The sequence below is a fragment of the Sapajus apella genome, unplaced genomic scaffold, assembly GCF_009761245.1.
Source record: "Sapajus apella isolate SASKATOON/1434 unplaced genomic scaffold, GSC_monkey_1.0 scaffold11, whole genome shotgun sequence".
NCBI lineage: Eukaryota > Metazoa > Chordata > Mammalia > Primates > Cebidae > Sapajus > Sapajus apella.
The window spans coordinates 5,663,213-5,676,463 of NW_022436951.1; the positions used below are offsets into that span (position 1 = coordinate 5,663,213).

General features: G+C 38.2%; 1 protein-coding gene across 5 annotated transcripts in view; it reads left to right on the forward strand.

Moving 5' to 3' along the window:
* The window catches only part of CPLANE1 (ciliogenesis and planar polarity effector 1), a 162,439-nt gene that overhangs the window by 98,438 nt on the left and 50,750 nt on the right, over positions 1 to 13,251 (forward strand). For 4 of the 5 annotated variants that reach the window (XM_032278933.1, XM_032278934.1, XM_032278935.1 and 1 more), the window contains exons 38-42: positions 1,639 to 1,740; positions 4,279 to 4,374; positions 5,312 to 5,435; positions 5,771 to 5,967; positions 6,522 to 6,671. In XM_032278933.1, the coding sequence (XP_032134824.1) occupies positions 1,639 to 1,740; positions 4,279 to 4,374; positions 5,312 to 5,435; positions 5,771 to 5,967; positions 6,522 to 6,671 (669 nt within the window). Of the gene's footprint in view, positions 1 to 1,638; positions 1,741 to 4,278; positions 4,375 to 5,311; positions 5,436 to 5,768; positions 5,968 to 6,521; positions 6,672 to 13,251 lie in introns of all 5 variants that reach the window. The other variant, XM_032278936.1, reaches the window with a different exon arrangement.

Consider the following 13,251-nt stretch of genomic DNA (forward strand, 5'->3'; position numbering starts at 1 on the left):
GGTTCCTATACTCCACCCCCCCTCAACTCAGGTTTGATAATTGACTAGAAAACCCACAGAGCTTGGGAAAGCATTTTACTTTTGATTACAATTTTATTGTAAAGGATACAACTCGGGAAAAGCCCCCTTAACTCAGGTTTAATAATTGACTAGAAAACTCACAGAACTTGGGAAAGCACTTTACTTATGATTACAATTTTATTATAAAGGATACAACTTGGGAACAGCCAAATGGAAGAGATACACAGGGCAAGGCAGTGGTGGGGGTGGGCAGCATGCTTCCATGCCCTCTCTGGGATGGCCACTCTCCTAGCACATCCATGTATTCACCAACCTGGAATCTCCCTTAACCTGTTTGCTTCAGAATTTTTATTGACTTTTCAGTACATAGGTATAATTGATTAAATCACTGGCCGTTGTGATTGAGCTCAATCTCCAGCTCCTTCTCTTCCCCAGAAATGGCAGTAGGATGGGTGAATTGGGGGGTGATAGTTCTATCCCTTTAATCATGTGGTTGGTTCTTCTGGTGACAAGGCCCTATGCTGAAGCTATCTAGGGGCGTGCCAAGATGTACAAGAAACTGGGTCTTTGTAGACCAAATATATATTTTTCTTTATGCCGCAGTGTGCCATAATTGATATTCTCTGATTCTATGTAGTCTTCCTGAGTGATCTCCCAGAGAAATCTGCATGTAAACCCAAACTCTCATAGTAGACTTTGAACTTTGATTCTCTGTCCTCTTGAGCTTTTCTACTTGCGTAGAAATTATCTCAGGTACGGCATGTGAATTCTGAATTCATTATTTCTACTCTGCCCCAACTGTTTTATCCTCCTATATCCTCTTTCTCCATTTGTGTTAATACCAGCCTAAGCCAGAAACACATGATTTTGAATTCTGCCTTCCCTCTTATGCAGTCAGTAAGCAATTATTACTTTTGCTTCCTTTGTAATTCTTAAATTTATCCTGTTTCCCATCCCTCACCATTACTAGGTGTATCCACTCAAACCTATCTTCCACACACTGCCTAGGTTGTTTTCCTAGAATATGAATCTGACTGTATCATTTCTCTGCTTAACAGCTTCTGCTAGATCTTCATTAGCCACAAGAATATCTAGGTTTCTAAGGTGGGAGTGCAGAGTCCCCTACAGTTTTGGTTTTGATTCTACCATGTCTTTGAGATTCAACTTACGTAACACTTCATTCAGAAAGCCCATTTTAGGCTGGGTGCAGTGGCTCACACCTGTAATCAGCACTTTGGGAGGCCGAGGTGGGCAGATCACTTGAGGTCAGGAGTTCCAGACTAGCCTGGCCAACATGGCGAAACCCTGTCTCTACTAAAAATACAAAAATAAGTTGGGCGTGGTGGCAGGTGCCTGTAATCCCAGCTATTTGGGAGGCTGAGGCAGGAGAATCACTTGAACTTGGGAGGCAGAGGTTGCAGTGTGCCAAGATAGCACCACTGCACTCTAGCCTGGGTGACAGAGCCAGACTCCATCTCAAAAAAAAAAAGAAAGCCCATTTAAATAACTTACTGACCCCTCATATTTTACTCCTGCTGAGTTAGGTACTGTGCTGCTGGGCTCCTGGTAATACGTTAGCTTCTTAATAATTACTTCGAATGTTTTGTGATATTTAAGAAATGCTACAAGATGATAATACTTCAGCTGGATTACATTTCATGGCCTCTGTGAAAAAGAAAGCTATAGGAAGTCAAGATGCAAGTACAAATACAGACCCAGGTAAATGCTGTTTTTCTTTTTAAATAATTCATATATTTTGACACAATTGAGTTATCTAGACTTCCTTTAAGGCAGTGATTTAAAGGGAATTTTAAATTATGTGATATTATTTACTACCCTTAGATTTTTCTCTCCAGTCGTGGTGTAACCTTTAGAAATCAAGTTTATAACTTAAGTAAAACATAATAGAGACTTTTCTTCAAAACTGCCATAGCCTACATTCTAAGTCAGTAAAAATAATGCTTTGAATCTGAATTCTCTATCTCATTAAGTATCTTCACTGGAATTGCATACCTAAGTTTGGGATGCATGGGACTGTGGCTAGTGAATGTGAGCTAGAAAGAGGATTGGGTTTGGCTCAGTGAGGGAGGGGTATATAACTGTGTTCAGGAGTAGAAGAAATAAGTGTTAGAGGACCTATTATTTGGGATGTTTCCTGACAAATTTCTTCTTTAATATTACTTATCATTATGAATAGCATCTTAAATAGTGCTCTACCCATTATATCATAGTAATTCTTTTTTATGACTTTTAGTAAACAGTTTAACTGTGTACAGAACCTTGTAAGTGCTTTTTAGCCTTTCTAACTTTATCTTATGTTTTAAAAATGTAATCATTGTAGAATATTTGGGTAATTTAGCAATCTCTGAAGATGATGAAAATTAACCATAATCACACCACTTAGCAATAACAGTTCGATACTGTTTTTTCTTTTAGTCTTTTGTGCATTTTACATAGTTAGATACAGCATATAGCACAGGTGTCATCACTTACTATCTAAACTCTCACTCTCCAGATATTATTGCCATCTTCTCTAGCTTTTTCATGAGAGTTTCGTTTAATCCTCCTGGGTCCCAATGTTGTTTTTTTCCAAGTACCATGGGATGCTCTTAAACTAGAGTGTATCTTTAACATATTATTTCTTTGGTTATTTGTATCATAGTATGTTTGCTGTAGTGTTGAAGGCAATTCATCTCTAATGCATTCAGTATTATTGCATATTGCATGCTAACTAATGAATTAAATGAATATTAATCAAATAGTGATATTTAAAATGCTTTATAAGTAGTAATACTTGATGGGTTGTTATTTAAGTATTTAAGTGTTGCTTAATGATGTTTGGGAAAATTAGATGGGCTGGGACACCTTTTTTTTCTTCTATTTGAATTACTGTCATAAAGCCTCCTGGAATCAGAAATTTCACTATCTAGCTCATTTGCAGGAGTGGATTAGATTTGGATAACAAGGGATACCTGTATTTTGTATTCTGTTCATTTCACTTTGATTTATACATATGGCAAACATGTCCCTGTGAATTCAAAAAAGTACTTTGTAATCATAGTCCTTCTTGCAGCTTTGCCATAAAATATTTTACCAGTTCCTTATTGTTAAATACTTAGGCAGTTTCCAGTTTTTCCTCCTATAAATTGTGCTTCAGTGAGTACCTTCTTGCGTAATAAGACTTTTTGGGGGCCGGGCGCGGTGGCTCAAGCCTGTAATCCCAGCACTTTGGGAGGCCGAGGCGGGTGGATCACGAGGTCAAGAGATCGAGACCATCCTGGTCAACATGGTGAAACCCCGTCTCTACTAAAAACTACAAAAAATTAGCTGGGCATGGTGGCGCGTGCCTGTAGTCCCAGCTACTCAGGAGGCTGAGGCAGGAGAATTGCCTGAACCCAGGAGGCGGAGGTTGTGGTGAGCCGAGATCGTGCCATTGCACTCCAGCCTGGGTAACAAGAGCGAAACTCCGTCTCAAAAAAAAAAAAAAAAAAGACTTTTTGGTTATTACTGTGATTTAGCTAACCTTTTTCACTTTGCCAATCTGATAGGTCAAAAAAGTCATTATTTTAATTTGTATTTCTTTCTGAATAAAGTTGAGCACGTGTAAAATGTTTTTGATATAAATGATGACTCTGCATTTGAGAAAATTTTTTTTTTATGAGACGGAGTCTTGCTGTGTTTCCCAGGCTGGAGTGCAGTGGTACAATCTTGGCTCACTACAACCTCCACCTCCCAGGTTCAAGTGATTCTCCTGCCTCAGCCTCCTGGGTAGCTAAGGTCTCCTTAGAGGTGACCTCCGCCATGCCTCGCTAATTTTTGTATTTTTAGTACAGACAGGATTTCACCATGTTGGCCAGGCTGGTCTTGAACTCCTGACCTCAAGTGATTTGCTGTCCTCGGCCTCCCAAAGTGCTGGGATTACAGGCTTGAGCCACCATATTGGAACTGAGAAACATTCTTAAATGTTCATTATCTAAGCATGTCTTTGAGAAAGCCTTGGAGGTACACTGCTTTTGTTGCAAAGTAGTTTATCAAAGTTGGCAGCTATTTGCTGAGTCTGCCATTCATCTAGGTGAAGGGCCAAGATAAGAATAATAATAAAACCTGAAATTACATTAATTATTTAAAATTACATTGTTAAGCTGTCATTCTACTTTTCTACCTATCACCTTTTATACATAATATCTAATTATATTAATGTATTTTAATTTTTTCTTGTGTTTGTGAAATTCTTTTTTGTTTTCTCTTTTTGTCTTGTTTTTAAATATATTATAGTACAAGATAAGGAAGCTACTTCTCAGGAAATTGTTTCTGAATGTGGTACCAGGCACCAAATTATTTCTTGCACACCAGGTGGGATTTCTTTTTTTTTTCTAAGAATGGTTTGACTTATTAAAGATTATATCTGCATGCCAAAGCTAATCACCACCCCCCATAAAAAAAGCAGTTAAGCCAATCAAGAGAGAGAGAATGATTTAAATATTTTTCTTTTTGTTTTTTAACATCTATTTGTTAGTAAGATTTAAGTATTTTTCTTTTCCTTTTTTTTCTAGTTTTAAGTGGTTTATATTCAAGCTTTGGTAACAAGTACTCAATATGAGTTACATATGAAAATAGTGCTTTATTGAAAATACAATGCTAGAAAATAAGGTTAGAGACCCAGAATAAAAGGCACAGAGTTAAACTATCTGCTAATCTGCTGTGACAGGCCTATTTATTTTACTGTTCCATAAGAAGCAAATAACTTTTGTGAAATTTAGATGTTAAAACACTTTAAGTGGTAAAATTTATTTATGGCCTCTGTGAATATACTACACACCACTGAATGATACCCTTTTAAAGAATGTGAGTTATATGTCAGTAAAGCTGTCAATAAAAATAAGTAAATAAGAAACTGTTCAAAGTAAAAAAAAAAAAAAATTATAGGTTAATCTCCTAAAATCTGGTTTTATTGAAATTTTCCTAAATGAAGTAGACAAACATGACTGAATATATCTGATATGGAAATAGATTTTAGCATTTTCTTGATGTAAGTTATAGTACTCTATTGTTCTTGTAAATGATTCATATGAGAAAAACAATAGTCAACCTACATTCAATTATGAATTACTCTAAATTGTCCTTAGAATAGAATAGAATTTGCTTTAATTATTTATACCAAGTCACTTCTACTTAGATTTCAAGAAACAATTTATGTTGTTTGTTGCTAACTTGTTCATACAAAGTTGGTGATTTGGAGCTGTTTACAGCCTTTTTTAATGTTCCTGATTATTCCTTTTTTAATTTTCAGGACATGAGCCTTCGAATGCTCCTCAGCTCTTGGTCCCAGATGTATATCTAAATCTGAAGCTTTCCACTGAAATATCAGAGAAACCTTTGTCACCCTCAATACCTCATACAGTAGCAAACTCGGTTTGTGTTTTATTCAGAAGTTTTAATAATACCTTTGCGCTAAAATATATTATGGTTATCTAGACATTATTCAATTGTGTAGGTGAAATGAGGCTAAAAATCTCATTTATGTAGCTTTGTAGTAAAGGTTAAAAAATTAATTTAAGCATTATGCCAAAAATATTGTAAATTACGACCAATAGTACTTCTGCTCTTTTTCTTAAGTTAGGCATATACAGGCTCTTCTTGCCTTGTTATTAATAAGAATGAAGCATTAAGCTTTTTTTTTTTGGGCAGAGTGACCATATAGAGTAAAAAGAATGTAACCCTCTTTGATTTTGTGTGTTTTGGCTCAGACTGGACATACTTATATAAATGTGATTGACATTGAAGCTGATGATCTTCTACAGGAATTACCTGTGAGAGAAGAGCCTTCAAATGGTAATGTTATCAAACAGCAAAGTGATCATCTAGAAGCTCCATCATCTGCAGAGTTACATTATATAGCAGCTTCAGTTACTAATGCTGTTCCTCCACATAATTTTAAGAGTCAAGGTAATTTTTTCCTACAGGTATTGACCGACTTACGACCTATGCAACTTATGACCATTCGACTTTATGACCACAATGTTTTGCAAATATTAAACCAGTTGTACTGGTAATGAAGTGTTTTACTTAAACCTGACGAATGTAGAAATAAGAAACAAAATGGTGTAGAGATGATACAAATGGCATAAAATGAACAAAGAAAATTATGATATATAACAATAATGAAAGAAAATTATGATAAAATATGACTTAAAGATTTTGTAACATTTCACAGTACTTTACGTATAGCCTACTCAACTTAACGACCAAATCGTGTTACGACCGGTCTGTGGGAACCAATTGTGGTTGTAAGTTGAGCACTAGCTGTACTTTTAAAACAAATATGATTTGAAAATTCTTTAATATAGCATTGTTATCCCTACTCATATCTCTTAACTCTCCTCCTACAAAACCACTGAATCTTTGGATGTTTATATTCACAGAAATGTTCTGTTAATCTTCTAATTACCTTATTTAGAAGTTTATAATCAGCCTTTGAGTGCTTTTCATATTCTTGATAGAATCAGCCAGTTCCACTATGGATTTATTTTCTAAACCTGCAGAGGTGACTCCCGCTTGTCTAGATGGAAAAAGCTTGAGAGCAGGCATTACTGAAGTGAAGGAGCCTAGTGTCACCTCAACTGCACCATCAGACATACAGCAGAACAAAGGTAAACAGCCAAGACGTATAGCATGACCCTCTCCTGAATTACTGTTATATTAGAAAAAAGTACCAAAACTTGATAATTGCAAAAGAAACCAGAAAAAGGCTTGTCCCTTGCTAAGGAGCATGGAGGCAAGTAGGTAAATGAAATAGAGACATGATTCCAAAGCTCGGCCCCATGGATATTTTGCAAGAAGTGACAGATCTGTTTATGGATGTATATTTTCTCAGTAAGGTTAAAAATAAATATTTTGTGTGAGTTCATGAGTGTTTTGATGTTAAAAAACAATTCTCATATTTTATTTTTTTCTCTAAAAAAAAATGGAAAGAAAGAAAAAAATAATTAAATAAATAAAAAAGAATGAAGGAGAGGAAGAAAGAGAAAGAGGAAGAGGGAGAGAGAACGGGGGTGTTGCTTTATTGCCCAGGCTAGAATGCAGTCTAAAAATGGGTATGCCTATAATTGTGCTTAATAATAGAGACATGAAAAAAAAATGAGGGAAGAAAATAACAAACAAGCAGCCAACCAATATTTCATTTAAACCTGTAAATAGATGTGATGTGGTACTGATAAGAGTGTATATTTTGTGTATTTAAAGTAGAGAGTTCTATAAATGTTAATTAAGTTTACTTCTTCCGGATCTGAGTTCAAATCCTGGATATCGTTGTTAATTTTCTGTCTCATTGTTCTGTGTAATATTGATGTTGAAGTCTCCCACTATTATTGTGTGGGAGTCTAAGTCTCTTTCTGGGTATTCCTGTTTTGGGTGCATATATATTTAGGATCTTTAGCTCTTCTTGTTGCATTGATCCTTTTATCATTATGTAATATCCTTCTTTGCTTCTTTTTATCTTTGTTGCTTTAAAGCAACTCCTGCTTTTTATTTATTTATTTATTTTTGCTCTCCATTTGGTTGGTAAATCTTTCTCCATCCCTTTGTTTTGAGTCTTTGTGTATCCTTGCATGTGAGATGGGTCTGGATGCAGCATACCGATGGGTTTTGGCTTTTTTTGTCTGTCTGTGTCTTTGGATTGGGGGATTTAGTAGATTTAAATTTAGAATTAATAATAATATATCTGAGCTTAATACTGCCATTTAATGTTAGCTGGCTGTTTTGCCTATTAGTTGATGTAAATTCTTGATTATGTTGATGCTCTTTACTTGTTGGTATTTTTTAGAAGGGCTGATACTGGTTATTCCTTTCTATGTGTAGTCGTTCTTTCAGAAGCTCTTGTAAAGCAGGCCTGGTGGTGATGAAATCTCTGAGTGCTTGCTTGTTCACAAAAGATTTCATTTTTCCTTCGCTTATGAAGCTTAGTTTGGCTGGATGTAAAATTCTGGGTTGAAAGTTCTTTTCTTTAAGGATGTTGAATATTGGCCCCCACTGTCTTCTAGCGTGTAGGGTTTCTGCTGAGAGATCTGCTGTGAGTCTGATAGGCTTCCCTTTATGGGTAACCTGACCTTTCTCTCTGGCTACCCTCAGAATTTTCTCCTTCATTTCAACCCTGGTGAATCTGGTGATTATGTGCCTTGAGGTTGGTCTTCTTGAGGAATATCTTTGTAGTGTCCTCTGTATTTCCTGGATGTGAATATTGGCCTGCCTTGCTAGGTTTGGGAAGTTTTCCTGGATAATATCCTGAAGCGTATTTTCCAGCTTGGATTGATTCTCTTCATCACCTTCAGGTACACCTATCAAGCATAGATTAGGTCTTTTCACATAGTCCCATATTTCTTGGAGACTTTGCTCGTTCCTTTTTATCCTTTTTTCTCTAATCTTGTCATCTTGTTTTATTTCATTAAGTTGGTCTTCAACTTCTGATATCTTTTCTTCTGCTTGATCGATTCGGCCGTTAAAACTTGTGCATAGTTCGCGAAGTCCTCATGTTGTGTTTTTCAGCTCCATTAATTCACTTATATTCCTCTCTAAATTGTGTATTTTTGTTAACATTTCATCAAACCTTAGTTCTTGGTTTCTTTGCATTGGGTTAGAACAAGTTCTTTTAATTCACAGAAATTTCTTTTTCTTTTTTTTTTTTTTTTTTTTGAGACAGAGTTTCGCTCTTGTCACCCAGGCTGGAGTGCAATGGCGCGATCTCGGCTCACCGCAACCTCCGCCTCCTGGGTTCAGGCAATTCTCCTGCCTCAGCCTCCCGAGTAGCTGGGATTACAGGCACGCACCACCATGCCCAGCTAATTCACAGAAATTTCTTATCATCCACCTTTTGAAGCCTGCTTCTGTTAATGGAACACACCCGTTCTCCATCAGGCCTTGTTCCATTGCTGATGAGGAGCTGTGATACCCTGTAGAGGGAGAGGCGTTCTGATTTTGGGTATTCTCAGCCTTTTTAGGCTGTTTTCTTCCCTTCATTATAAATTTATCCATCTGTGGTCTTTATAATTACCGCCTTTATAATTGGGTTTCTGAGTGGACATCCAACTTGTTGATTCCCAGCGCTAAAATCTGAGCAACCCATTGCACCGGCCAAAACAGCGGCGTTATGATTGATGGTGCTTTTCTGACTCTGCACCAAGAACCACCGCACCAAGGCAGCGGCCAAACCGCCTCGCTGGCCACAAGAGTCGCGCTGGCGACCCGTGGGGCTCCTCCGCTGGGAATCTCCTGGTGTGTGAGCAACAAAAATTCGTCTGAAAGTGTGGCATCCTCTTGTTCTCTGCACTTTCACTGGGAGCTACGATCCCGAGCTGCTAGTGATCAGCCATCTTGGATCTCTCTCAATTCTCATATTTTAAAAGGTGAGAAATTCTCAAATAGCACACAGAAAATATACAGGCGTGGTAGCCAACAGTACTTTTTTTTCCAACTTTTATTTCAAATTTAGGATACATGTATAGGTTTGTTACATAGGCATATTGCATGATGCTAAGATTTAGGGTATGATTGAACCCATCGCCCAGGTAGTGAGCATAGTACCCCATAGGTAGTTTTTCATCCCTTCCCTTCCTCCCTCCCTCCCTGTCTTGTAGTCCCCAGTGTATGTTTTTTCCATCTTTGTGTGCAGGTATATGCAATTCAGTAGTACTTATATCAGTTTTATAGTCAGGTTGCATTATGGTAACTTTTTGCAAGATTTAGAAGACTATATATATATATATATATATATTTGAAATTTTTAATAAACTACATATATATATAAACTACGTATATGTAATATATAATACATGTATATGTAACTACATTTATAATAAATGTATATATAACTACATTTATATAATAAACTACATTTCTATAGATCTATATCTATATCTCTCTCTATATATAGATATATATTTGTTGTTGTTGTTTTTTAGAGACAGAGTCTTGCTGTGCCGTCCAGGCTGGGGTACAGTGGTGTTATCATAGTTCACTGTGACCTTGAACTCTTTGGCTCAGGAGATCCTCCTGCTTCAGCCTCCCAAGTAGCTAGGAGGATTACAGGCACACACCACCATGCCTAGCTAATTTTTAAATTTTTTTATAGAGACAGAGTCTCACTATGTTGCCCAGGCTGGTCGTAACTCCTGGTCTCAAGTGATCCTCCTACCTCAGCCTCCCAAAGTACTAGGATTATAGGCATGAGCCACCACACCCAGCCTAGGAGAATATCCCTCCACAACCTGAAGCTACTACATCGTGTGACTGGTTAGATTAATCCAATATGCAATCAGACTCTGTGCAACAGAGACCTAAGTCTCCCCTAGGTTCCACAGAGGTTGTGAGGCATGGACCTAGCCAGCCCTGCAGTTGAAAGATGCGTGGGTGCAGAGTCTAGCTCTGTCTGATTATTGTGTAATGACAGTGGTCACTTAGGAGACATGAGAAGCAAGGAAGGGATGGGTGGCAGGGAAACTTCACCTCAGGACGTGTTAGGGCATGTGTATTACAGCTGCATATACAAACAGGTGCCAGTATTTCAGATTTTGAAGGCTTTGTCTTCTCTCTCCTGTCATGGGGCTGCTAAGGTGCATGGGTAGTGGATGGAGGATGTATGAAGCTAGCAATCTTTCAGACAAGGGAAGTATGTGGGAAAGTGAACAGAACCTGGCTTTTAGATTCAAATAGAACAGACCTGGATTTGAATCCCAGCTCTGTCACTTAATATTTTAGATACTTTTTACAAATCAATTAACCTTCTTTGGGATCCTCACTTGTATGTCTGTGGGACACACCTTAGAGGGTTGTCATGAAGTACATCAAGCCAAGTGTCTGTGGCTGCTTAGGTACCCTGTTAGTTTCCCTTCATTTTCCTACCAATCAACTTTTGAAGTTCTGGCAGACTGGAAGTAGACTTATCTCTCTGTGATCCCTGAGTATCTCAGGCCGGCATTTCAAATGACCATAATCTACAGGTTAATTTCCTTTATCAATGAGACCAGGTTTATAATCAACCTTTTGGGAGGCTCCTTACATGGGGAGAATGCCTGGTCAAAAGGATTTGTTAGTGGACCCTTCTACTCTAATTACAGAGAAGAACTTTAAAAAATAAAGTTTTGGCCAGGAGCGGTGGCTCATGCCTGTAATACCAGCACTTTGGGAGGCCGAGGCAGGTGGATCACGAGGTTAAGAGATGGAGACCACCCTGGCCAACATGGTGAAACCTTGTCTCTACTAAAAATACAAAAATCAGCTGGGTGTAGTGGTGGGCACTTGTAATCCCAGCTGCTCAGGAGGCTGAGGCAGGAGAATTGCTTGAACCCGGGAGGTAGATGTTGCAGTGAGCTGAGATTGTGCCACTGCAATCCAGCCTGACGACAGAGTGAGACTTAGTCTCAAAAAGAAAAAAAAAGTGAAGTTTTATATTTTGAAATTAAATTCTGTCATTTTACATAACATACTTTATTATTTATTTTTTTTGAGACAGTGTCTCACTCTGTCACCCAAGTTGGAGTGCAGTGGTGCAGTCTCGGCTCACTGCTACCTCTGCCTCCCAGGTTCAAGTGACTCTAATGCCTCAGCTTCCCGAGTAGCTGGGACTATAGGGATGTGCCACCACACCTGACTAGTTTTTATATTTTTGGTAGAGGCAAGGTTTTGCCATGTTGACCAGGTTGGTCTCGAACTCCTGACTTCAAGCATTTCGCTCACCTCGGCCTCCCAAAGTGTTGAGTTTACAGGCATGAGCCACCAAGCCTGGCCTATAACATACTTTAAAAACTCAGAATATAGTCACACATTAGAGGTGTACGGGATTTACATTACAGAAAAAGGTGAGGAGTGGGGAGGGACAAGGTTGCTACATATATAAAACAAAAAACCAAACAAATAAGTTTCTGTTTTAGTGAGACCTGCTCACTATTTTTTGAATGACAGTTGCATCTTATTTTGGAAGTCATCTCCCATTAGAAATATCATCAGTAATAGCAAGCAGAGTTTTGCTGGGCCTAGGAAGAGCATTGCAGGGTCAGTGGAACTCAGTATTTAACCTTCTTGGGTGGATGATTTTTCTCTGAGTCCGTGGAAACGGGGCAGGTTCTCCAGAGAAAGGGAAGCTAGTTTCATTATATATTGAGGACATTCTGGGTTTTAAGCGTGTCCTTCTTTTTTGCTGTATTTTCTACTTGGAAGTTTGTATGCATCATATTTTTTCCTGAGAGTGATTAAAGAACATGTTTCAGGCTGCTGAGAAACAGGAAGGATAGATACATGTAAAGTACTGTGAGAGTCTATCTAAAAAGGGTAGGGCTGAAACAGGTGGAGAAAGATTATATGACTGCCATTGCCAATGTTAGCATTTACTGTTGTCTTATCATGGGAAGGTTCATCTTAGACTGAGACTGAAATATAATAACCACTATTTTTTTTAGTAATTCAGAATTTTCAGAGTATTTTGCCACATAATTTTATCTTCACAAAACATTGAAGTTAAGTGGGGAGGCATCATAATCTTCATTGCCTGACTCTTCATTTAATAAACATGAAGTTAAAGACCAGATATCAGGGCTAAAGAAGAGAGAAGCACCAGGCTCTCAACCTGTGGGCATGCCTATAGGAAAAAGAGGAGAAGACAGACATATAAAGAGATGATTATGATACAGCTTGGTAAGTTCTGCAGTAACAGAATAAATGAGATTCTTGGGTAAGAAAGCATGGAATCCAGCTCAGGGGATGATTGGGGCTATTTAGAGGAGAGACAGACACCTAAATGGAATCTTAAAGGAAAGTACGTTTTAGTGAGAGAATGGGCCTTCAAACAGAGAGAATAGATTTTGCAATAACTGAGAGGTTTGATAGAACTTGCTTAGTTTGAGAAAAAGTTTGGCTGGGTGTGGTGGCTCATGCCTGTACTCCCAGCACTTTGGGAGGCTGAGGCACGTGGATTGCTTGAGCTCAGGAATTTGAGACCAGCCTCGGCAACATAGTAAGACCCTGTCTCTATAAGAAGTAGAAAAATTAGCCAGGTGTCCTGGCACACGCCTGTAGTCCCAGCCACTCGAGAGGCTGAGGCAGGAGGATTGCTTGAGTCCAGGAGACAGAGGTTGCAGTAAACCAAAATCTCACCACTGCACTCCAGCCCGGGTGCTAGAGCGAGACCATGTCTCAAACAAAAGAAAAAAAATTAAAGTTTATTATTCTTGGAGTTAAAGGGAG